Source organism: Peromyscus californicus, unplaced genomic scaffold (genome assembly GCF_007827085.1).
Source record: "Peromyscus californicus insignis strain IS unplaced genomic scaffold, ASM782708v3 Scaffold_11__1_contigs__length_118956290, whole genome shotgun sequence".
NCBI classification, from domain to species: Eukaryota; Metazoa; Chordata; class Mammalia; order Rodentia; family Cricetidae; genus Peromyscus; species Peromyscus californicus.
The window spans coordinates 38,629,094-38,653,941 of record NW_026294402.1 but is presented as its reverse complement, the minus strand read 5'-3'; the positions used below and the strand labels follow the sequence as shown (position 1 = coordinate 38,653,941).

At 47.7% G+C, this 24,848-nt stretch overlaps 2 protein-coding genes across 2 annotated transcripts; both read left to right on the top strand.

Annotated features, from left to right (window-relative positions):
- The first annotated feature begins 847 nt into the window (after positions 1-847).
- On the top strand, positions 848-2,255 carry Upk2 (uroplakin 2). Its single transcript, XM_052758114.1, has 4 exons — positions 848-1,082; positions 1,205-1,343; positions 1,571-1,641; positions 1,952-2,255. Exons 1-4 carry the CDS (start codon positions 1,055-1,057, stop codon positions 2,086-2,088), a joined length of 375 nt encoding a protein of 124 aa, XP_052614074.1. The 5' UTR covers positions 848-1,054; the 3' UTR covers positions 2,089-2,255.
- Positions 2,256-14,028: 11,773 nt separating this feature from the next.
- On the top strand, positions 14,029-23,745 carry Foxr1 (forkhead box R1). The gene is made up of 6 exons (XM_052726685.1): positions 14,029-14,104; positions 20,881-20,955; positions 21,056-21,330; positions 21,531-21,760; positions 23,049-23,287; positions 23,693-23,745. The coding sequence occupies exons 1-6, from the start codon at positions 14,044-14,046 to the stop codon at positions 23,743-23,745; spliced, it is 933 nt and encodes a 310-aa protein (XP_052582645.1). The 5' UTR covers positions 14,029-14,043.
- Positions 23,746-24,848: the final 1,103 nt, after the last annotated feature.

Below are 24,848 nucleotides of genomic sequence, written 5' to 3'. Positions count from 1 at the left end.
TCCCCACCCCAAGCAACCAACCTCCCTCTCTCCCATTCTTACTAACGGGAGCCCTTTCAACCCCTGGGGTTTTCCCTCCAGAGCAGGCCAACTCCAGAACTCACGGCCCTCCTAGGAAGACTCCTACCTCCTTGGGGAGAAGCAGCCTCTATGCAAGGCTGCAGACACACGTAGACGAACCCTGTGCTTCAGACATGGGAGTTCTCAAAGAAGGAGTCATCCTCCCCTGTGGCTAACTAAACTGCCAGGACCCAGCCAGGGCATCCCCCTTTGGGCCTGAGGGCCTGTTCCTGGTCCTGAAAAACCTGTTTGGGGGGCCCTCCCTGAGGCTACAGTGTTCAAGGGGCAAGTTGGACTGGATTCCCAGCAGCCCCTCCCACCCACCCCAAGACAAAATCAGCCACCCTGGGGCAGGGCCTCATTGGCCTCAGGAAGCCGCAGCCTGTTCTAGGATCCAGTTCCCAGAGCAGTATGACATCCGCGTCGCCTGTCCAGACCTTGCCCTTGCTCCTGATTCTGCTGGCCGTCCTGGCTCCGGGGGCTGCAGGTCTCTATTTTTGGTGGGAGTGAGGAGGGTTTTAGAACTCTAGAGAGGGAACATTGCCTCTTCCAGGGCTCTGGAAGAGGGTGTTGGTCTAGCTGGCTGGGGTTGAGGGCTAGTGATGGTAGTGACCGGGTGACAAATTCCTAGGCTTCTTCCTGGCCCAGGAGAAGCGTGGGAAGGATTCCAGGTTTGCGTGGGTGGGGTGAGGTCGGGAACTGACTGGCTGTTAGTCTAGTCTGTCTCCCAGGCAGCTCGGCGTATCCCCCATCTGCAGCTCACGCCTGCCATCTGGTGGTCAGATTCGCACGGGCCCGTCCTGACTCTGCGCCTTCGCAATGACCCCCGGCCAGAGCCGAGTTGAGAGTGAGGCTAACTCCAGCTGCGTTCCCTCCTGACTTTACAGCGGACTTCAACATCTCAAGCCTCTCAGGTCTGCTGTCTCCGGCGCTAACAGAAAGCCTGCTAATTGCTTTGCCCCCATGTCACCTCACGGGAGGGAACGCCACACTGATGGTCCGGAGAGCCAACGACAGCAAAGGTCGGCTTCCCTGTACCTATTTATGCTTCCTTGGTAACCTCTCTTACGATACCCAAGAGCTGCCCCTTCTCCATGGGACTGCTAGAAATCTGACTCTGCCTTTCACCCCTATTTCCCACCAGTGGTTAAATCAGCCTTTGTGGTGCCTCCATGCCGCGGGCGCAGGGAGCTAGTGAGCGTGGTGGACAGTGGGGCTGGCTTCACCGTCACCCGGCTCAGCGCCTATCAGGTGACAGACCTAACACCAGGCACTAAATACTAGTAGGTACCGGGTGGACACGCGTGGGAGAGGGACCCGGAGAGAAGCTGGGGGGTGCTGGTGAGCATGAGGAAGAGAGGACACAGCTGAAGGATATGGACTGTGGGCCTCCACCCCAGGAGGGCACAGCTGGGGGACAGAACTATGAAGGTGGGGGCTGGAGCCTCTCCTCCCAAGTGCCAGATACGCACTGGGGATCTCTGCTTTCTCCCAACTCCCACCTCTAAAGCATTTCCTACCGAGTACAGAAGGGGACATCCACCGAGTCCAGTCCAGAAACCCCGATGTCCACGCTTCCTCGTAAGTAAAATACCTACCTCTCCCTCATCTCAAGTGTCCACACACCTCCTTGAGCTCCGGACTTTATCCCCCAGAGCAAGTTAACTAAATTGTTTTCAGAGCTCTCTCTCCTGATGAATGTTTGCTATAGCCCCCTCCTGTTCGCTATCTGCTGAACTCAAGGCTCCCTGTGTGGAGGAACGGTGTTCTAGTCAATCTCCTTGCTGACTCCTAAGTGTTGCTGAACTGCTGGCTGGCTAGATGGCCAGGCTAAGCTGTGAGCCCTGGCGAGGGGCCCCTCCAACCCACAAAGGTTTTCTTCTTCTGACAGGAAAGAACATGGAGTCTATCGGGTTAGGAATGGCCCGGACGGGAGGCATGGTGGTCATCACAGTGTTGCTGTCCGTTGCCATGTTCGTGTTGGTCGTGGGCCTCGTCATTGCCCTGGCGCTGGGTGCCCGAAAATGAGAGGGCTCTCCTGCATCACAGGCTCCTCCAAGAAGCCCAGCCTGCTTTCTCCCAGGATCCAGTCACTGGTTTTTATCCTTGTCTTCTCTTCCCTTCTCATTGCAGTCCTGTGAGAACCGATTTTCCTCTTCCACGTGCTCGGTTCTCACAATAAAGTCTGGCCCGTCCGTGTGAGCACCTCTGTAGCGGTTCCCCTTCTGCACATATTACCGCATCCGTGTCAGTGACAGATGCAGGTCATTCTCTCTAGCCCCAAGCCCCAGGGTGACTTGCCCAGGAGAGAGGCGAGCAGGGACAAAGGCAGTGGCAGCCTAGGAGATGGCTCTAAGTCCCAGACCTGGGTTTCAGCAGGTCACCCAAGCAGGACTCTGGGTTGGGTTGGGGGGCGGGGAAGCTGGATCACCACATGAAGTCGGGGCGGGCGTAGAAGCTGACAGAGCTGGGGGAAGCTGTGGGGAGAACAGAAAGACAGGGCAGGCAATGAGCCTGGGTGAAGAGCATGCCGAAGGGAGGCAGGACTGAGCAGAGACGGAAGGATCCGGGAGGGAGGGAGGGAGGGAGACAAGAGAAGTACAGTTTGGTAAACAGGCAGGAGTCTCACCCTCGCTGTTGTTGTTGTTCTTCTTCTTCTTTTGTTTTTTTTTTTTTTTTTCCCCGAGACAGTGTTTTTTTGTTTGTTTGTTTGAAACAGGGTTTCTCTGTGTAGTTTTGGTGCCTGTCCTGGAACTCACTCTGGAGACAAGGCTGGCCTCGAACTCACAGAGATCCGCCTGCCTCTGCCTCCCGAGGGCTGGGATTAAAGGCGTGCGCCACTGCCTGGCTCACTGTCCCTTTTCCAAGGAAGTTTCTGACCTTCATGGACCCCTTCCTCCACCCTCTAATCCCTATCCTGTCCCACGGTGTTACCATGGCTCCCAACTCTGTGTGGGATTACAGTTTTGATGTTAGGGACCTACTACAATACTGTGTTCCACGGTGCCTGAGACACAGTAGGTACTTAGTAATCACGCGTGGATTTCAACCCTTGGGAGGTTGCTGAGGATTGCCCTAGTTCAAGGCCAGTCTAGACTACATGGTGAATTCCAGAAGAGCCTGGACTACAGAGAAAGACCCTGTCTGAAAAAAAACAGAACCAAAGCCGGGCGGTGGTGGCGCATGCACCCAGCACTTGGGAGGCAGAGCCAGGCGGATCTCTGTGAGTTCGAGGCCAGTCTGGGCTACCAAGTGAGTTCCAGGACAGGCGCAAAGCTACACAGAGAAACCCTGTCTCGAAAAACCAAAAAAAAACCCAAAAAACAACAACAACAAAAAAAACAGAACCAAAACCAAAGGGGAGTAAGATAGCTCCGAAGGTAAAGCTCTTGCCAGGCAAACCCAAGAACCTGAGTTCAATCCCCAGAATCCACATAAAGGTGCAAGGAGAAAACCTGAACCCACAAAGATGTCCTCAAACCTCCAACACACACTGTGGCACGAGAGCCTCACCCCATCATACATGGACACACACACACACACACACACACACACACACACACACACACACACACACGTAATAAGAAACTTTTTAAAAAAACGTTTAAAAACAGGCTGGAGAGATGGCTCAGTGGTGAAGAGTACTGACTGCTCTTCTAGAGGACCTGGTTCAATTCCTAGCACCCACATGGCAGCTCGTAACTGTCCATTACTCCAGTTCCAGAGGCTGTGACGCCCTCTGCTGGCCTCTGCAGGTACTGCATGCACACACATGCACAGGTAGCACGCACATTTAGTGCCAGCACTTGGGAAGCAGAGGCAGGACAACCCGGGTTACAAAGTTCCAGTCCAGCCAGGGCTTCATAGATCCCGATTTAAAAAAGAAAAAAAAGCAAAATAAATAAATTAATAATAATAATAATAATAATAATAATAATAATAATAATAATAATGGAAGATGGAAAGATGACTCAGTGATTATGAGCACTTGCTGCTCTTCCAGAGGACCCAGGTTTGGTTCCCAGGATCAACACAACTGTAACTCCAGTTATAAATCCATTGATTTCTTCTGGCCACCAGAGACACCTGAATTTATGTGGTATGTAAACAAACAATCATGCACTCACACATATACATGAAATAAAACAATACAACAAAACTTTAGCCACACGGTGGCGGTGCACACCTTTGATCCCAGCACTTGGGAGGCAGAGCCAGATGGATCTCTGTGAGTTCGAAACCAGCCTGGTCTACAATGTGAGTTCCAGGACAGGCTCCAAAGTTACACAGAGAAAACCTGCCTCAAAAAATAAAAAAATAATTAATTAATTAATTTAAAAAACTTTAAAAAACATTTTATTTTGTTTTTTTTTTTTTTCTAGCTTATTCGAGACAGGGATTCTCTGTGTAGCCCTGGCTGTCCTAAACTCACTCAATAGACTAGACTGGCCTTGAACTCAGAGATCTGTCTGCCTCCACCTCCCAAATGCTGGAATTAAAGGCATATGTCACCACCACCACGCTTTTTTTGTTTTTTGTTTTTTTCTTTAGACAGGGTCTCATTGTATAGCCCCAGCTGGCCTGGAATCACTATATAGATCAGGTTGGCCTCCATCTCACAGAGATCTGCCTATCTTAACTTCCAGTGCTGGGACTAAATGTGTACACTGCCATGTCCAATGTTAAATAATTTTGTTTAATCTTTAAAATTTAAAACAAAAACAAAATATTTGTAAATGAATGAACGAATCACTATGCCCCTGAAGAGAATGAGGGATGGGAATATGCCAAAAGCTCTTTGAAACCCATCGAAAGGATTCATAGGAGTAGAGACCCCCTGGAGCAGTCCTGTGGGGTTTATTATTTGTTTAATCGTAGGGGGTTGGGATTTAGGGCCCGGTTTCATTTTGTATCTCAGGCTGGTCTCAACCTTGTAGGATGCTCCTGCTTTCGCCTCCCCAGCTTTGGGATGACAGGTGTGAACCACCATGCCCGGCTGGAACCAGGAGAAAGGGATGGCAGGAGGAGACAGCACCGCTGTCGTCCCACAAACACTGTGCATTTCCATGTGCCTGATGCAAAGCATAAGCCGCGAAGACACTGTCCAGGAGGAGGTCCCCAAATGTAAGCAGTTAAATACACAATACAGGCTGGGCATTGGAGCCAATGCCTGTAACCCCAGCACTCAGGAGGCAGAGGCAGAAGGGTAAGAAATTCAAAGCCAGCCCAGGTAGGGGCGATCCTGTCTCAAAAAAAAAAAAAAAAGAAAAAAAAAGAAAAGAAAGAAAAGAGAAAAAAAAGCCAGGCATGGTATACCACACAGCTTTAATCCCAGCACTTGGGAGACAGAGGCAGGTATATCTCTGCGAGTGCAAGGCCAGCCAGGGCTACATTGTGAGATGCTGTCTCAAAAAGAAAAGAAAAATAAAGCAGGTATGGGGGCACATGCCTGTGATCCCAGCACTGGGTGGTTGACTTAGATCTTAAAGTTACCCTGAAGGTGATTGTGCTGGCTAATTTTATGTCAGCTCGGCACAAGCTAGAGCAGTGGTTCTCAACCTGTGGGCCGTGACCCCTTTGGGGTCAAAGAACCCCTTTATGGAGTTGCCTAAGACCATCAGAAAACACAGACATTTACTATTCATAACAGTACTAAAATTACAGTGTGAAGTAGCAATGAAAATAATTTTATGGGCCAGGCAGTGGCGGCTCACGCCTTTGATCCCAGCACTCGGGAGACAGAGGCAGGCAGATCTCTGAGTTTGAGGCCAGCCTGGACTACAAAGAGAGTTCCAGGAAAGGCTCCAAGGCTACACAAAGAAACCCTGTCTTGAAAAAAACAAAAAAGAAAATAATTTCATGGTCGGGGGTCACCACAACATGAGGAACTGTATTAAAGGGTCGCAGCATTAGCAGGGTTGGGACCCACTGACCTAGAGTCGTCTGATAAAAACAAACGTCAATTGAGAAAATGCCTGCATAAAATCGGACTGTAGGCAAGCCTGTAGGGCATTTTCTTAATTAACGATTGGTGGGGGAGGGCCTAGCCCATGGTGGGTGGTGCCATTCCTAAACTAGTAACCCCGGGTTCTATAAGAAAGTAGGCTGAGAAAGCCCTGAGGAGTAACCCAGTAAGCAGTATGGCCTCTTCATCAGCTCTTGCCTGGGTTTTGTCTGTTTTGAGTTCCTGCTGTGGCTTCCTTCAGTGAACCATGACATCAAATAAACCAAGTTGTTTTTGGTCATTTTTTTTGTTGTTGTTTTTGTTTTGTTTTTCGAGACAGGGTTTCTCTGTGTAGCTTTGCGCCTTTCCTGGATCTCACTCTGTAGCCCAGGCTGGCCTCGAACTCACAGAGATCTGCCTGGCTCTGCCTTCTGAGTGCTGGGATTAAAGGCGTGCGCCACCACCGCCCGGCCTGGTCATGGTTTTTTTATCACAGCAATAGTAACACTATGACAGTTATCTCAACTATACAGTACAAGTCCAGCCTGGGCTACATGAGACTTCATTGTAAAAAAAGAAAAAAAAAACAGCCTGGGGATATGGGTTGGTAGGGGAGAATATTCGTTCTGCAGACATAAAGATCTGAGTTTGAATTCCCAGCACGCACATTAAAACAAAACAAAACATGATCTCAGCACTTAGGAGGCAGAGCAGGCAGATCTCTATAGGTTTAAGGCCAGCCTGATCTACATAGTGAGTTCCAGGCCAGCCAGAGCTACACAGTGAGACCCTATCTCAAAAAAAAAAAAAAGAAAAAAAGAAAAAGAAAAAGAAAAAAGAAAGAAAAAGAAAAGAAGAAAAATGTCTGTTATAACTACATATGCCTATAGCTTCAGTGTTGGGACAGAGACAGAGAGATCCTGGGAACTTGGTGGCCTGCCGGGCTAGACCAACATCAGGCATAAGGTTCAGTGAGACCCTGTCTTAAAGGAGCAGGGTGGCCTTCACTTGCAGGTGTGTGGCACGAACAACCACATGGCACACACACACACCAAGTTAAAGAAATGAATACAGAGTGTGCTAAGTGATGGAGATAAACGGAGAGGAATGCAGAGCAGAGTCCTCCCTTACTGAGGACCTAAGTTGAAGCCAGGGGCCAGGCTTGTCATGGAGAATGTGTCCTGAAGAAGTGACGTTTTGGAGCTAGGCTTCTTGTATGGTAGGAGCACTGCACTGGCAAGCTAAACCACTGTCCATACAAGCACCATGTAGGGGCTCTGCCTCATACCAGGCTCAGAATGGAGAGAGTCGGCCCCAAGAGATTCCCCTGTGCACCCAACTCTGGTGACGACCAAGATACGTGTCGTAGGATTGACTGCCGTTAGGGTTGCGGTTGTGGTTTGTTTTTCCCTCTGTGGGCTGTGTGGTGGTGGTGGTACTGGGGGTGAACTCAGAGTGTCCGAGCCCCACCCTCAGTCCTGGCCGTATGGACCTTTGCATTGTTCCGTGACCTGGGCTGTAACCAGCCTGACAGAGATAAGGGTATCCTCAGAGAAACTTGGGTCTCTTGTCTCTCAGACTGAGAGGCTGAGGCCCTGGGAGTAGCCAGAAGAGGAACTGGTCTTCCAGAGAAAAATCTACAACTTGTCAGACCCCCTGCAGGACACTGGAGTCCAGACAATGATGTGTCAGTGTGCACAGGACCACACCTGACCGGGCTTTCTTAGCCGGCCTTTGTGTTAGAACTCTATAGATGAACTTAAACCTCCCCATTCACAGTAGAATACTGAAGACGAACTTGGGGGAGCTCCACCTGACAGGTCTCCTTTCCCAATGTGCCTAGATTGAAAAACCTCTTTCTCTGCTTTTCACCTTTTTTTTTGAGACAGGGTTTCTCTGTGTATCCCTGGCTGTCCTGGAACTCACTCTGTACTGTAGACCAGGCTGGCCTTGAACTCAGAGATCCATCAGCCTCCATCTCCTGAGTGCTGGGATTAAAGGTGTGTGCCGACACAGCTTGGCCTCCTTTTCACTATTAATTTGGTTTTTTTAATTGGCCCGTTGAAGATGGCTGACCGAGGCTGGCTTGTCTGGGCCCCCAGAGATCTGACGCCCCACTCTGATCTCACCACTATTCATTTACAGAATTTTCCTCACCTCGTATGGATAGTGAAACATACAAAAAAAGGAGGTATGCCTGAGTTGCAGTGGAGCCCAGGAAGTCAAGGCCAGCCTGGGCAACAAAAAGCTTTTCTCGGGGGTGGGGTGGGGTGTTGTTTTTTTCTTTTTTCTTTTCTTTCTTTCTTTTTTTTTTTTTTTTTGTTTGAGACAGGGTCTCGCTTTTGTAGCTCTGGCTGTCCCGAAGCTCACTATGTAGATCAGACTGAGTGTTGTAGATTAAAAGTGGCGAGGAGGAGTCAAGCCATACAACAGGGCCCACGTGGGAAGTTATTGAGGGGAGAGGGGAGAAGGGGGCAGAGACCAGTCCCTGCAAAGAGAAACAGATGGGAGGTAGGCAAGGCCTGTCTTTTATGTAGCGAATGCACACAGGGGGTGCTCTTAGTGGCTGCAGCTGAGGATATCTCCTGTCAGGACCCTAAGGGCAGGCCAGTACAGATGCCTAATGCTAACACCAAACCTAGTCTAGTAATGGGTTATAATTCACCTTAAAAAGTAAGAATCTGACGGGGCGATGGTGGTGCACGCCTTTAATCCCAGCAGTCAGAAGGCAGAGCCAGGTGGATCTCTGAGTTCGAGGCCAGTCTGGTCTACAGAGCGAGATCCAGGACAGGCACCCAGACTACACAGAGAAACCCTGTCTCAAAAAAAAAAAAAAAGTAAGGATCTGGGCTAGAAGCTTAGCTCAGTGCTACAGAACTTGCCTGAGTTTAATCCCCAGCACAACGAAGAAAGAAATTAAAGTTCAGGTCAGCTGGGCGGGTGGTGGTGGTGGTGGCACATGCCTTTAATCCCAGCACTCAGGAGACAGGCAGGCAGATCTCTGAATTCGAGGCCAGCCTGGTCTACAGAGCGATCCGGGACAGCTAGGGCTGTTACACAGAGAAACTCTGTCTCAAAAAACCAAACCAAAACCAAACAAAACCACCCAAGAGGTCATAGTGACTCCAGTGGCGTTGTTATTGCTTGCTTTTCTTTGTTTGTTTGTTGTTTTGAGATGGAGTTTCTCTGTCCAGGAACTGGACAGCTGAGGCCACACAGTGAGACCCTGTCTCAAAAACAAAACAAAAACAAGAACATTGTTGGGGTAACTGGAGAAATTTGAGTATGATCTATAAATGAAATACAGTATTGAGTCAATGTTAAATTTTCTGGTTTTTAGGGCTCACACGTAAAGAGCCCATGCTGTTCAATCATGAGGACAGGAGTTCAGGTTTCAGTACCTGCATCCCCACAATCAGCCTGTAACTCCAGCTCCTAGGAACAGGATGCCCTCTTCTAGCCTTCAAGGGTACCCACACACATGCATCTACACTCATACAGACACATGGAAATATACATTCATAAATAAAACAAATCTTTAAAAAATTCAAACCCAGCACTTGGGAGGTGAGTTTGAGGCCAGCCTGGTCTACATACTGAGTTACAGGACAGCCAGACTTACATAGCAAGACCCTGTCTCAAAATAAGTAAATAAATATAAAAAATTCCAACTCCTGAATTTTGTCTACATAAGCTAATATCTCTGTTTTTAGGAGATACCGACTGAAGTGTTGCAGGGTGAAGAGTATGCCGTCAACAAACTACTCCTGAATGACTCGTTAAAAACGATATACCGCCGGGCGGTGGTGGCGCACGCCTTTAATCCCAGCACTCGGGAGGCAGAGGCAGGCGGATCGCTGTGAGTTCGAGGCCAGCCTGGGCTACCAAGTGAGTCCCAGGAAAGGCGCAAAGCTACACAGAGAAACCCTGTCGCGAAAAACCAAAAAAAAAAAACAAAAACGATATACCTTTAAGGGCTGGAGATGTAACCAGTGGCAGAGCAGCGGCAAGGCATACCTGAGGCCCTGGGTTCTGTATCCAGCATCAATCAGTTCATGAGTAATAAAAAAAAATGCATTATGAGGGGCTCGACCTAGTAATTGCACACCTTTTTTTTTTTTTTTTTTTTTGGTTTTTCGAGACAGGGTTTCTCTGTGTAGCTTTGCGCCTTTCCTGGAACTCGCTTTGGAGACCAGGCTGGCCTCGAACTCACAGAGATCGCCTGGCTCTGCCTCCCAAGTGCTGGGATTAAAGGCGTGCGCCACCACCGCCCGGCTAATTGCACACCTTTAATCCCAGCACTTGGGAAGCAGAGGCAGGTGAATCTCTTCTTTGAGTTTGAGGCCAGCCTGGTCTACATTGTGAATTCCTCAACAGCCAGAGCTACATAGTGAGATTCTGTCTCAAATAAACAAAAATAAAAAGAAAGAAAAATGCATAACGAGGACTAGTAAGATGGCCCAGTGTGAACTCCTACAGCTGATAAACTCCTTCAGTAAAGTGGCAGGATACAAGATCAACTCAAAAAAATCAGTAGCCCTCCTATATACAAATGATAAAAGGGCTGAGAAAGAAGCCAGAGAAACATCACCCTTTACAATAGCCACAAATAATATCAAATACCTTGGGATAACACTAACTAAACAAGTGAAGGACCTTTTTGATAAGAACTTTAAATCCCTAAAGAAAGAAATTGAAGAAGATATCAGAAAATGGAAGGATCTCCCATGCTCATGGATAGGTAGGATTAACATAGTAAAAATGGCAATCTTACCAAAAACAATCTACAGATTCAACGCAATCCCCATCAAAATCCCAACACAATTCTTCACAGACTTGTGGCCTTGTGAAAAATACTCAACTTCATATGGAAAAACAAAAGACCCAGGATAGCTAAAAGAATCCTATATGATAAAGCAACCTTTGGAGGCATCACCATCCCTGACCTCAAGCTCTACTATAGAGCTATAGTAATAAAAACAGTTTGGTACTAGTATAAAAACCGACATACGGACCAATGGAATCGAATTGAAGACACTTTCATTAATCCACGCACATATGAACACCTGATTTTTGACAAAGAAGCCAAAACTATACAATGGAAAAAAGAAAGTATCTTCAACAACTGGTGCTGGCATAATTGGATGTCAATATATAAAAGATTACAAATAGATCCATATCTGTCACCATGCACAAAACTCAAGTCCAAGTGGATCAAAGACCTCAACATAAATCCAGTTACACTAAACTTAATAGAAAAGAAAGTAGGAAGTACTCTTGAACGCATTGGCACCGGAGACCACTTCCTAAATATAACACCAACAGCACAGACCCTGAGCACAACAATTAATAAATGGGACCTCTTGAAACTGAGAAGCTTTTGCAGGGCGAAAGACATGGTCAATAAGACATGGACAAAAGACAGCCAACAGAATGGGAAAGGATCTTCACCAACCCACATCTGACAGAGGATTGATCTCCACAGTATATAAAGAACTCAAGAAACTAGACATCAAAATACTAAACAATCCAAGTAAAAAATAGGCTAAAGAGCTAAACAGAGAATTCACAAACAAAAATCACAAATGGCTGAAAGACATTTAAAGAAAAGCTCAACATTTTTAATCATCAGAGAAATGCAAATCAAAATGACTCTGAGATACCATCTTACACCTGCCAGAATGGCTATGATCAAAAACACTATTTATTGACAGTCAATGTTGGAGAGGATGTGGAGCAAAGGGAACACTCCTCCACTGTTGGTGGGAATGCAAGCTTGTACAACCACTGTGAAAATCAGTATGGCAGTTTCTCAGAAAATTAGGAATCGAATTACCTCAAGACCCAGCCATACCACTCTTGGGCATATATCCAAGGAATGCTGATTCATACCTTAAAGATACATGCTTAACTATGTTCATAGCAGCACTATTTGTAATAGCCAGAACCTGGAAACAACCTAGATGCCCATCAACTGAAGAATGGATTAAGAAAATGTGGTACATATACACAATGGAGTACTACTCAGCAGAGAAGAACAATGACAGCATGAAATTTGCAGGCAAATGGATGGAACTAGAAAAAATCATCCTGAGTGAGGTAACCCAAACCCAGAAGGACAAACATGGTATGTACTCTCATAAGTGGATTCTAGATATAAAATAAAGAACAATCAGACTACAACCCACAGAACCATGGAGGCTATATATATAGCATGGGGGACCCTAGGACGACTGTGGCTTATAGTAGTTTTGGTTTTACTCAATTACTGATCAAGCCTCAATGAAACATTTCACTATTAAGATAAGAATACAGGGCTGGAGAGATGGCTCAGAGGTTAAGAGCACTGGCTGCTCTTCCAAAGGTCCTGAGTTCAATTCCCAGCACCCACATGCTGGCTCACAACCATCTGGGACGAGATCTGGTGCCCTCTTCTGGCCTGCAGCCATAAGTGCAGGCAGAACACTGTATACATAATAAAAAAAAAAAAAAAGATAAGAATACATACTGTATCAAGGTGATAATACAAAAATAAATAAATTAATTAATTAAAAAAAATTAAAAAAAAAGATGGCCCAGTGTACAGGCACTTGCCACCAAACTTGACAATCTGAGTTCCACCCCTGAGGCCAACTCCCCCAGGTTGTCCCCTGACCTCTATCCTAGCGCCATGGATGCTCACATGCATGTACACACACACACAAAATAAATAAAACGTAATAAAAATGTAAAAATTTATATGATGAGCTGAACATGGTGATGATACCTGTAATCCTGGCACTTGGGAGGCAGATGAAAGTGGGTCAGGATTTTCCAGCTAGTCAGTACAGAATTCAAAGTCCAGCTTCTACTCAAGTGAGATCGGATGGGCGGTGGTGGTGCACACCTTTAATCCCAGCACTTGGGAGGCAGAGGCAGGAGGATCTCTCTGAGTTCGAGGCCAGCCTGGTCTACAGAGTGAGTTCCAGGACAGCCTCCAAAGCTACACAGAGAGACTCTGTCTCAAACAAACAAACAAAACCAAGAGTGGGATCAGATTTTCCAAAAAAAAAAAAAAAAAAAAAAAAAAGAAAAGAAAAGAAAAAACTGTGTGTATAGAGGTATATGCTGAGGGTACAGTTGCATGGTATTGCTTGGTAGGGACTTCTCTAGCATGTGCAAGACCGGTCAATTCCCAGTACTGAGAGAAATAAACGATTAAATGAATACAATTGAGGATGTAAAGAAATTTCTACAGCTTACGGAATTTTTTTTTGTAAATTTGAAATTAAAAATAAAATTAAAAAAATCAAATTGCTATTTAATTTAATCTCAGCTCTACCACCCACTAAGGTTGTAATCTTAGATAAACGGTATAATGCTTTTATGAAACATAAATATTGTTTTGTTTTGTTTTCGCTTTTTTGAGACAAGATTTCTCTGTGTAGTCCTGGCTATCCTGGAACTCCCTCTGTAGATCAGGCTGGCCTCAAACTCGGAGATCCGCCTGCCTCTGCCTCCTGGGATTAAAAGCGTGCCTTAAAGCCACTTCCTTTTTTTTCTTTTTGCTTTAGTTACAGACCTGCCGGTGTAGCACCTTTCGGCCTGCCCCGCCACGCCCCCGCATTTTAACTCTTCCCACCCCCTCCACTCCCTAACCCACCCACCCCGGCCCCGCCCCCTCGAGCCAGGGTCTCTGGAAACCCAGACTAGCCCGTGTAGCCTAGAGTAACTTTGTATGTGTGCTTTCACCGGAGAGTGAGTGGAGCTGTGGAGGAGCACGAGCTGGTTTTAGGCGGTGCGGGGCTTCGAACTCGCTAAATAGCTGAGCGGCTGATCGCGAGCGGGGGGCGGTCTGGGGGGCGCTGCACACCTGACCGCTCCCACCACCCGCTCAGTGGCCCCAGGGTGTGCGAGGAGGAATCTTCCACTCAGGCGAGTCTCCGCCTCTCTCGCCCCTCGCCTGGACTCCTCTATCCTCTACAGTGGACCTCCAACTCCAGGACCGGGACTTCTGGGCCAGACTCCATGGCCAGGTCCCGGGCTTGCTGGACTGGGACATGGGCAACGAGTGTTTCCTGTCCTTCACCACCTCGCACCTGCCCCTGTACACGCAGAATCGTGAGTGGGGCTGGGGGGGAGGGGGTCGCGGGGGGGGGCGGCGTCGAGTGGGCGAGCCGCCGGTGGCCCCCCAGGCTCGCCTCCTGGCTGGGCTCGCCCCACGCAGGAGAGGGAGTGGTGGCCCTTACTGCGACTGGGTCCCCAGGGCCCGCGGGTCCCGTCCAACACCTCTCCCCCCCGGAACATTTCTAGGCCTCTGCGGAGCTTTGGTGCTTGCGCATCAGAACTGGGCGTCCCGAAGGCTGTATTTTTCGGTGTCGGAGAGTCAGTTGTCTTCAGGGAAGTCTCCTTGGCTCTTTTTGCTTGGTGTGGTTGCTGTTTATGTTTTTGTTTTGATGCCCTGGCTTGTCAAGTCTTAACAGTTGGTGCATCTCCTGGAGCTCTAGGCGTGGGCCACCACCCCGGGCTATCAGCCCACCTCGACTTGTGTTCTCTCTAGTACCAAATGGATTTAATAGTGCCGAAGGGATGGTGGGCCAGTATGTGCTCTGTAAATTTTTTCTCCTCCTCGGACCTTAAGTTCAATTGTTGGAGTAGTTACTCTTTGCATTCAAAGTGAGTTGTTTTTTTTTTTGTTTTTTTTTTTTTTGTTTTTTTTTTTGCCATGTCCAGCACGATCGTTGGGTTAACTACTTTTCCCCTGTAGTCGGATCCGTCAGCTCCACTTTCACATGTAATTTCATATACCTCAGAAGGTGACGCAGGAGTGATGGAACCCAGGGATTCTAGGCTAGTCTAAAGGTTTCTTGTGCAAGGCCCTTGTCATTGTTTCTGGGAAGATTTTGCTTTTTGTTTTGTTTTGAGACATGGCCTCCCCATGTAGCCCTGACTGGGTCCCCCTAACTTGGAGTTATTTATCCAGGTAGGAACAGTAAGTAAGTAGACGATTAGATATCAGGTTCTGGGGTGAGGGGTGGATTGGCGACACAAATTTTGAGGTCTTTGGTATATGGTTGGAATTTAAGGAGTAAGAATAGTTGGACGAGGGCTGAACCCTTGAGACATTCCAGTGTAGAGACTGAGGAAGAGGAGATAACCACCCTCAGACACAACCAAGAATAAAAAGTGGTGCTGTGGTATTCGGGAACCCTGGTGATAAGATGTTTCAAGAGTTGAGATTGGGAGATAGAGGTGGGAGGGTCCGGGGCTCAAGGTCATCCTTGGCTTCTCCAGGAGTTACACACACACACACACACACACACACACACACACACACACACACACACACACACACAGACTCTCGCAGCAAAAAAAAAAAGTACAGAGAGGAATCGAGGTGATCAACACAGAGTAATGGGGTAACTCTGATCAAATACGCTGTGTATGTGTGAAAATGTCAGAAACTGTGGTTGGTTGGTTCTGAGACAGGGACCTGCTATAAGCCTAGGCTGGCCTCCAACTGGAGACCCTCCCCCTCAGCCTCCCTAGTGCTGGGATTACAGGTGCAAGCCACTATTCACAGCTTCCCACTATCTTTTACAATTAGTACACGCAAATCAGAAGTTTAAAGAGCGAGGCATGGTGGTGCATGCCTTTAATCTCAGCACTTGGGAGGCAGAGGTAGGCACTCAGAGAGTTCAAGGCCAGCCTGGTCTATATAGTAAGTTGCAGGCCAGCCAGGGCAAAAAAAAAAAAAAAAAAAGTTAGCTATGTGGCACACACCTGTAGATGCTGAGGCAAGAAAATCTCAAGTTCCAGACCAGCCTGGGCTATATAGCAGAACCCTGTCTCAAAAGAACAGGGTGGGAGTTTAACTGGAGTTTAATTCCTGGAACTCAGGTGAGAAAGTGGTCTTGACCTACTCACACATAGTACATAAAAGAAATAAGTAAATAAGAAATGTTTTTTTTTTAATCACTGAATTATATTTTCCACTTAGAAAGCTTCTTGAAACAGATCTTTCAATTTAGTCCAGGCTAACTTGAACTCAGTATGTTGCTGAATCTGGCCTGGATCCTCTGGCCCTCACCACACATAGGCCTGTGCCACATCCTTGCTTTAATATGCTTTTTTTTTTTTATTGTTTTTTGAGACAGGGTTTCTCTGTGTAGCTTTGGAGCCTATCCTGGAACTCACTCTGTAGACCAGGCTGGCCTCGAACTCACCCGAGTGCCGGGATCAAAGGCATGCGCCACCACCACCACCCAGTGCTTTACTTTTTTTTTTTTTAACATTACATTTTAAACCTGTATTTCTACCTGTGTGTGTGTGTATGTGAGTGTGTGCACATGTGGAAGTCAGTACATCTTGTAGCAGTCAGGTCTTTCACTCTGTTATGTGGGCTCCAGAGTTTAAACCCACATTAGCAGGCCAGGCAGTCAGCTCTTTGACGCACTGAACCATCACATGGGTTCTAATATGCTTTTATATCTCACAAAGTTGCTGTGTTGTTTTGCATTCCTGATGTAATCCTTCACCTCAGACTCCCAAGTGCTGGGATTATAGCCCTGTGCCAAGCCCCTTGGCTTCACTATGTTTGTATGTCTTTCAAAGTTGTCATATAGTTTTGGTGCCCCAAATTCACAATCTTCCTGCTTCAGACTCCCAAGTACTGGGATTCCAAGTGTGCACCATCACGGACATGACCCAAAGTTGTTATATTTTCCTTTTTCTAATATGGTGTTGAACATTAGCAGTGAGAGGAAATGAGTTCCCTTCCTAAGTCCTGAGCTGTCCAATAAGCACACTATCTCTTTTCAAACAATAACCTAATGGTGTGGTGGCACTCAGGAGGCCGAGAGGCAGGTGGATCTCTGTGAGTTTGAGGCCAGCCTGGTTTACAGAGTGAGATCTAGGACAACCAGAGCTGTTATACAGAGAAATCCTGTATCAAAAAAAATTTTTTTTTATTTTATGTGTATGAGTGGCTACATGTGCACCAATTAAATGCTTGGTGGTGTCCAGAAAGCCTGAAGAGGGTGTCCCATCACTTGGGACTGCTGAGCCATCTTTCCAGCTCCTGAAACTTTTTAAACTTGTCATTCCTTTTGACCCAAGACTTTCTGGTCCCGTGTCCCCCGTTCCCCCCCCCCCCCCCCCCCCCCCCCGACAGGATTTCTCTGTGTAACTCTGGCTGTTCTGGAACTCTCTGTAGACCAGGCTGGCCTCAAACTCATGTAGATCTGTCTGCCTTTGTGATTTTGGAGATTGAACTGCCTCCCAAGTGCTGGGACTAAAGGCGTGCGCCACCACGCCCAGCCTGACCCAAGACATTTTTATAGGATCCTAAGTATATAAGTATGTAAGCACAGAGACAGACAGATCTCTGTGAGTTCAAGGCCAGTGTGGTCTACGTATGGAGTTTCAGGCCAGCCAGAGCTACATAGAGACCCTGTCTCTAAACAAACAAAGCCAAGCATATAGGTTTGTAAAGTAGGTATGCAAATCAAACATGTACTGATAATAAATCTATTGGAAACTTACTTTAAAACAGTTGTTTTGAAACACACATAATTTTACCATTATTAAAGATGCAAACAGCCGGGGGTTGGGGGTGGCTCACACCTTTAATCCTAGCACTCGGGTGGCAGAGGCAGGCGGATCTCTGTGAGTTCGAGGCCAGCCTGGTCTACAAAGTGAGTTCTAGGACATGCTCCAAAGCTACAAAGAGAAATCCTGTCAAAGACTTAAAAAAAAAAGATGCAAACAGATTTACATACAAATTAGATGAATATGCTTATTTTTACATAGAGAATTAAATGTTGGCTGAATCTTTGATACTACAGAATTTATGTATAGTGTCTTTAACAATTTTCAGAGTTGATTGGTATTTTGATCTTCTAATCACTAATACTGAGAATGCTGCTTTTCATAATTGTAGAACAAAGTGGCAGAAATTTATATTTTTGTGCCACTTAAGAAATTGTTGGGGCTGGAGAGATGGCTCAGAGGTTAAGAGCACTGACTGCTCTTTCAGAGGTCCTGAGTTCAATTCCCAGCAACCACATGGTGGCTCACAACCATCTGTAGTGAGATCTGGTGCTCTCTTCTGGCCTGCAGGGATACATGCTGTATACATAATAAATAAATAAAAAAAAAAAAAAAAGAAATTGTTGGAAATTCTATGCTAATCTCACACCAGAACTCATTGAATGCTTTTTTTTTAAAAAAATGAAATGATTTTTTAAAAATCAAATACACTATGTATCTCTGTCTGTCCTGGACTTCACTCTGTAGACCAGGCTGCCCTTGAACTCGCAGAGATCCACCTGCGTCTGTCTCCCAAATGCTGGAATCAAAGGCATGCACCACTACACTGGCTAAATAAATTTTTGTTTTTTTGTTTTGTTTTTTGAGACAGGGTTTCTCTGTGTAACAGTCCTGACTGTCCTGGAACTTGATTTGTAGACCAGGCTGGCCTCAAACTCATTGAGATTCGCCTGGCTCTGCTTCCCAAGTGTTGGGATCAAAGGTGTGTGCACCACCACTGCCCAGCTAAAGCAAATATTTTAACACAAAACAATCCAAACTTATATCAGTTGGATACTTACCGAGGAATAATGGTAGGAAAACCTTAAACCTTTAAAACTGAATATGGTATTACACTTGGAAATCACAGGCAGTCAGGTCTATGAGTTCAAGGCCAGCCTGATCTATATAACCAGTTATAGGCCAGCCAGGACTACTTAATGAGACCCTCATCTCAAAACAATCTTTAAAAAAAATATATTTTGTCTCATTTTGTGATGTTGGAGATTGAACTCAGGCTTGTGCATCTCAGGCATGGACCTCACTGATGAACCACAACCTCAGCCCTAAGTCTTTGGTTTTCCATAACAGAAACATGGGGTCCAGGGAGATGGCCCAGTGGCTAAGAGCGCTTAACTCTGTATGTGAGGTTCTGAGTTCAAATCCCCAGACATGCCTCAAAAGCTAGGCATGCCAGGCAGTGGTGGCATACGCCTTTAATCTCAACACTTGGGTGGCAGAGGCAGGCGAATCTCTGAGTTCGAGGCCAGCCTGGGCTACAGAGTGAGTTCTAGGACAGGCTCCAAAGCTACAGAAAAACCCTGTCTCGAAACCAAAACACCCCCCCCCCCAAAAAGAAAAAGCTAGGCATGGCTGTTTGTTACTGTGCCCTAGCATTTAGGAGTGGAGACAGGTGGATCCCATGAGCTCACTAGCCAGCCAGCCTAACCCCAAAAGGTGAACGTCCAGTTCAGTGAGAGGCCTTAAAAGGAACAAGGAGCAGCTTGATACTTAGCAGGTAAAGGTGCATGCCACCTGAGTCCCATATAGTGGAAAGAGAGACCAGCCCCTTCAGATTGACTTATGACCTACACATGCCATGACACGTGTGCCCCGCACACTAATGTATTTTTCTTTAAAGTAATATAAGGTGGAACATGGTAGAGGAAGGCATTGGAAATCCTGGCCTCCACATTCATGCATACAGGGCATGCATATCCACCCCGTACAGATTCATGTACACACACACACACACACACACACAGATGCTCCACAACACACATTCACACATATACAGGTACATGTACCCCTAGTGTACATATACATGTTCCACATCTCCCACATACACACATATACAGGTGCCCAAACACACACATGCTCTCCACTACACATACGTGCTACCCACGATAAAAACAAAGGTGGACGAGACGGCTTAGCAGGTGAAGGCTGTCAAGCCAGATGACCTGAGTTTGGTCAGCAGCACCCACATGGGGGGAAGAAGAGAACTCTTGCAAGCTGTCTTCTGACCTCCACAGCCGCACTTCGGCATGTGCACCCCAACACGCACGCACACACACACACACACACACATAAATATATTAAAACCTACTTAAGAACAGAAAACTTGCCAGGCGTGGTAGCTCACGCCTTTAATCCCAGCACTCGGGAAGTAGAGGCAAACTGAGTTTGAGGCTCAGCCTGGTCTACAGAGAGTTCCAGGACAACGAGCGTTGCACAGGGAAATCCTGTCTTGAAAAACCAAACAAAAAGAACAGAAAACTTGATAGGTCTGCTAGCGCACACCTTTAACACCCACCCCACGTCCGGAAGAAAAGACCCGAAAGCTCTGGGCACTGAAAACTCTGCAGTTCCTAACAGAAAAGTCTTCAGTTTGAGTTGAGGGGCACCAGGCTCCTCTGCAGTGTGTTTTGGTTTCCTTGTTTTTGTTTGTTGTTTCTTAGGTACATTGGTGTTTTGCCTGCAGGTATGTCTGACCCCTGGGACTGGAATTACAGACAGGTGTGAGCTGCCGTGTAGGTGCTGGGAATTGAACCCAGGTCCTCTGGAAGAGCAGCCAGTGCTGCTCAGAGAGACCACTGAGCCATCTCTCCAGCCCCAGTTTGTTTTTGTTTTTTTATATATACAGGGTTTCTCCGTGTAGTTCTGGCTGTCCTGGAACTCACTCTGTAGACCAGACTGGTCTGGAACTCCGAGATCCACCTGCCTCTGCCTCCCGAGTGCTGGGATTAAAGTAAGAATCTGGCCGGGCGGTGGTGGCGCACGCCTTTAATCCCAGCACTCGGGAGGCAGAGCCAGGAGGATCCCAAGTGAGTTCCAGGAAAGGCGCAAAGCTACACAGAGAAACCCTGTCTCGAAAAACCAAAAAAAAAAAAAAGATGGTAGCACAGCCATGGGCATGTATGAGGCTGTTCAGGGATAGTATATGCAGAGTGTTTGAAGGTCAGAGGTAAAGGGCACACCAGTCTCTATAGCTAGGCCCACACCGCCCCCAGAAATCTTCAGGCCCCCAGATCGTGGGGTAACAGTGGAAATTCTAGAATGTCTTGACTGTCTCTCTCCTTTGCCAGTTGCCAAATACAGACTCCAAATAGTTGAACCACCACCACTGCCTTTGGAAAAAAAACCCAAGCCTGATAAAGATGGTGAGTTGTGAGCTCTGCGGACACAGTTGTTTCCTGAGCTGGGGTCACCTTGCTCCCCAAAGCCGGTGAGCTATGGGAAGTCTCCTTTTCCTCTGCACAGGTCCTGACATTAAGCCCAATCTGTGGATGTGGGTGAACCCAAACATTGTGTATCCTCTCGGCAAGCTGGAGGTGGAGAGACTTAAAAAGAAGGACCTGGGAAGTGTGCTACCTTCCTGCCATCCAGCCCGGAAGGAGGGAGAAGCCAGCTGCTCAAAAGCTTCGGGGGCACAGTCATGGCTGCCTTCTTCCAGACAGCCGTCATCTTGCAAGCGGAAGCGGAAGCAGAAGCAGAAACAGAAACATTCAGCCTCTTCCCCTAGCACCTGGAAGGAGGTATGGCTGAGTGGGAACAGGGTTGAGGCATCAGCAGCTGGGTTCCTGAGGGCTAGTAAAAGATAAGCTTAGAACTGATCTGTACCCTTGGGTTGGGGAGAAGCCCAGATGGTGGATTCCAGACTGCTCCCCCACCTACCAGTGTAGCCTGGAGCTGAGGCCAATGAGTCAGGACCAGATCCTACTCTGTGCCCCTCTAGCTTACAGACGAGGAGGAGGCCAAGGACCAGGATGACAGCTCCTCTGTGGCTCTCCCATCCCTTCCCACAAGGGTCCCCCTCCAGAGTCAGAGGAGGCTTCGACAAGCTGTCAGCCCAGAGGGGAGGCTCTGGTCCCGCCCCCCTCTCAATTACTTCCATCTAATTGCCCTGGCACTCAGAAACAGTCCCTCCTGTGGCCTCAACGTACAGCAGATCTACAGCTTCACTCGGTATGTGCCCAGGGGGGCCTGTGAGGAGGGAAAGGGAGGGTCAGGGTCTAATAATTTCCAACCTGGCCTTGGGCTGCTGACTCAGTTTCCCCATCTGGGTCTGAGGATGTATGTGCCTTTCTGGTTTTCTTTCCCCAGGCAAATGTATGCCTACCCCATGTTCAGGAACAGAATTACTCCCACTCCCCTTTCACCTCTTAAAATTCAGCCTTCCCTCAGATATCTGTTCACCTGGGTCAAGGTGCAGCTTCTCCCACCGTGCCTCTGAAGATTAGCCAGAATAATATCCAATGTTCCCAACAACGTCTCCCACCTACTGCTCCTTAGACTGTCCTGCCTGGCACAGAGCCCTGTACGCACTGGCCTCAAGGAAGCCTCCCTGAGAATTTGCACTGAGTGTCTGTGTGTGAGATAGTTGAAATGAGGGCCTCTTTTTTTGTTTTGTTCTTCGAGACAGGGTTTCTCTCTGCCGCTTTGGAGCCTGTCCTGGATCTCACTCTGTAGACCAGGCTGGCCTTGAACTCACAGAGATCCACCTGGCTCTGTCTCTTGAGTGCTGGGATTAAAGGTGTGGGCCACCACTGCCCAGCTAGGGCCTCATTTTTTTAAGACAAGGGCTCACTTTATAGCTCTGGCTGGCCTGGATCTCAGATATAGACTAGACTAGGCTTGAACTCTGATACACCTGTCTCTGCCTCCTAAATGCTGAGATTAAAGTTGGGATACCACGATTGGCTAACAGTTAGCTTTGATAGTCATGTACAGTGAGTATGGGAGAGGCATTCCCTGGTATTAGACAAGAGCCCTCAGCATGTCTGTTCTCGAGTGGTTTGATACAGTTATTGGTTCTGTTTTGTTCCTGCTGTCAAAATCCCCAGCCCTGGAGGGAGGGGCAAAAATGAGCCTGGGGTTAGGGGACAGTAAACTGGGCTTTAGAAGAACGTTCTCAGCCTAGCATGGTGGCACAGGCCTATAATCTCAGCACTCTGGAGGTAGAGGTCCGAGGAGGAACAGGGGTTTAAGGGCATCCTCAGCTACCCAGAGAGTTCAGTATCAATCTGGGCCACATTAAGACTCTCTCAAAAAGATCAAGAGAAAAAAAAAAAAGTGGGTCATAAGCAGTGCCCAGGATTGTGGTTCTGCTAGCAAAAGGCCGTTTCAGATCAGCCTGCCCTGCTTCACCCTGCTAGGAAGTGCTGAGGCTCCTGGCCCTGGGGGAGAACAAGGACCAGAGTCAGTCCTCTTCAGAAGAACCACACCCTCCCTTACTTTTCCTCCCTGTCCACAGAGAACACTTCCCCTTTTTCCGGACAGCTCCAGAAGGCTGGAAGAATACGATCCGTCACAATCTCTGTTTCCGAGACAGCTTTGAGAAAGTGCCGGTCAGTATGCAGGGTGAGGCCAGCACACCACCTCGATCCTGCCTCTGGAAGTTGACTGAGGAGGGACACCGCCGCTTTGCGGAGGAGGCCCGAACCTTGGCTTCCACACAGCTGGAAAGTATCCAGCAGTGCATGAGCCAGCCAGGTGTGAAGCCTTGTCATGGGTGGGCCCCACGGTGGGGGACCTGAGGCCCAGACCCCAGGCTGGATGTGCCTGCCAGGGTCACACTCTAGGGACATCTGTAGCAAACAGGGAGAATAGTGGTCGAGACCCTCATTGATGAGACTGGGACTCGGTATACAAAGAATAGGTTGGGAAACTGCGGTTGCAGAGGACTCTGCTCACAGCCCAGCATGCTGGGAAATCCCATACGAGCTGGGTGATGTACGAGGGCTCATGTACGAGGGCTCATGTGCCAAGACGACTCTTCTATAGCAAGCAGAAAGGCTGCAGAAGCAGTAGCATTGGAGCCTTGAGCTCTGGGGGACAGCATAGCAGACCTGGGAAAGAGCAGGTCAGGGTTGCAAGTTCCTCTGAACTCTCTTACAGATGTGATGCCCTTCCTCTTTGACCTTCAAGAAGAACCAGATATGCCTTATTAAATGGTTTCATTTGGCCGCACCTGTGTGTGTTTGTGTGCGCGTGATCTCTGAGGACGAGGCCAGGCGGAAGTGGAATTCAGCTCCAAAAATGAGAGTAGAGGTTCTGCTGGGTAGTGGAGGTGCACACCTTTAATCCCAGCACTTGGAAGGCAGGGGCAGGCAGATCCCTGGGTTTGAGGCCAGCCTGGTCTACAGAGTGAGTTCCAGGACAGCCAGGGCTACACGCAGAGAAACCCTGTCTCGAAACAAACAGAAACAAAGAAAAAGAAAATCTGGGGTGCTGGAAGCTGGCAGATGCTCCTGAGGCAGAGGCAGTTGCCTGTCAGACAGGAAGGGGAGGTGCTTCCTTTTCCTCAAAGGAGAAAAATGTTCAACTCTCTTCAGGATCCTGGAGCAAGTTTTGTTTTTCTGGGGCATAAAGATCATTTTGGGAGATGCTGGCTTGGAACAGTCAGCCCTGGAAGTACCGCCCACTCCTTCAGCTGACAGTTACCAAGCGGCTGCTGGTACTAAGCTGTGGATGAGAGACAGGCCCTGCCTCAGCTGCAAGGGAAGGGCGAGCGCTCAGAGCAGATCAGCTTGCTTGTTTCACATGGGGGTCTCGCTGTGTAGGCAGGCTGGCCTTGAGCCAAGACCTGCTTGCTTCGGCAGCTGGGACTTCAGGCATGCTTTACCATGGCTGGTTCATGTTTGGAAACTGATGGCACATGCCTTTAATCCCAGCACTCAGGAGGCAGAGGCAGGTGGATATCTGAGTTCAAGACTAGCCTGATCTACAGAGCAAGTTCCAGAACAGTCAGGGCTGTTACACAGAGAAACCCTGTCTCAAAAAACAAAAGAAAAAAATCTCTCACAAGTGAACCCAGCCACTTGGGTTTTAGTTAATTCCAGATGTAGTCAACTTGACATAATCTTATCTCCTTAAATCGTATTTAATTTCCAAATGAGAACAGTAACCAGGTCATAATTATGCCTGACATAACTATCCCATGTACAATAGCAAATGCATTATATATTTAACTAGGTCATAATCATGCTTAATATGATAGCTACAACTATCCCTCATACAATGGCAAATACATTATAAATTTTAGAATAGGTGG

Excerpts from the sequence above, each read along its gene's own strand:
- Upk2 (XM_052758114.1), top strand. The coding sequence starts at position 1,055 with ATGGTCCGGAGAGCCAACGACAGCAAAG. Across the intron at positions 1,083-1,204 it reads GAGAGCCAACGACAGCAAAG|TGGTTAAATCAGCCTTTGTG; the intron begins GTCGGCTTCCCT and ends ATTTCCCACCAG. Across the intron at positions 1,642-1,951 it reads CCCGATGTCCACGCTTCCTC|GAAAGAACATGGAGTCTATC; the intron begins GTAAGTAAAATA and ends TTCTTCTGACAG.
- Foxr1 (XM_052726685.1), top strand. The coding sequence starts at position 14,044 with ATGGGCAACGAGTGTTTCCTGTCCTTCACCACCTCGCACCTGCCCCTG. Across the intron at positions 14,105-20,880 it reads GCCCCTGTACACGCAGAATC|TTGCCAAATACAGACTCCAA; the intron begins GTGAGTGGGGCT and ends CTCCTTTGCCAG. Across the intron at positions 23,288-23,692 it reads GCAGTGCATGAGCCAGCCAG|ATGTGATGCCCTTCCTCTTT; the intron begins GTGTGAAGCCTT and ends ACTCTCTTACAG.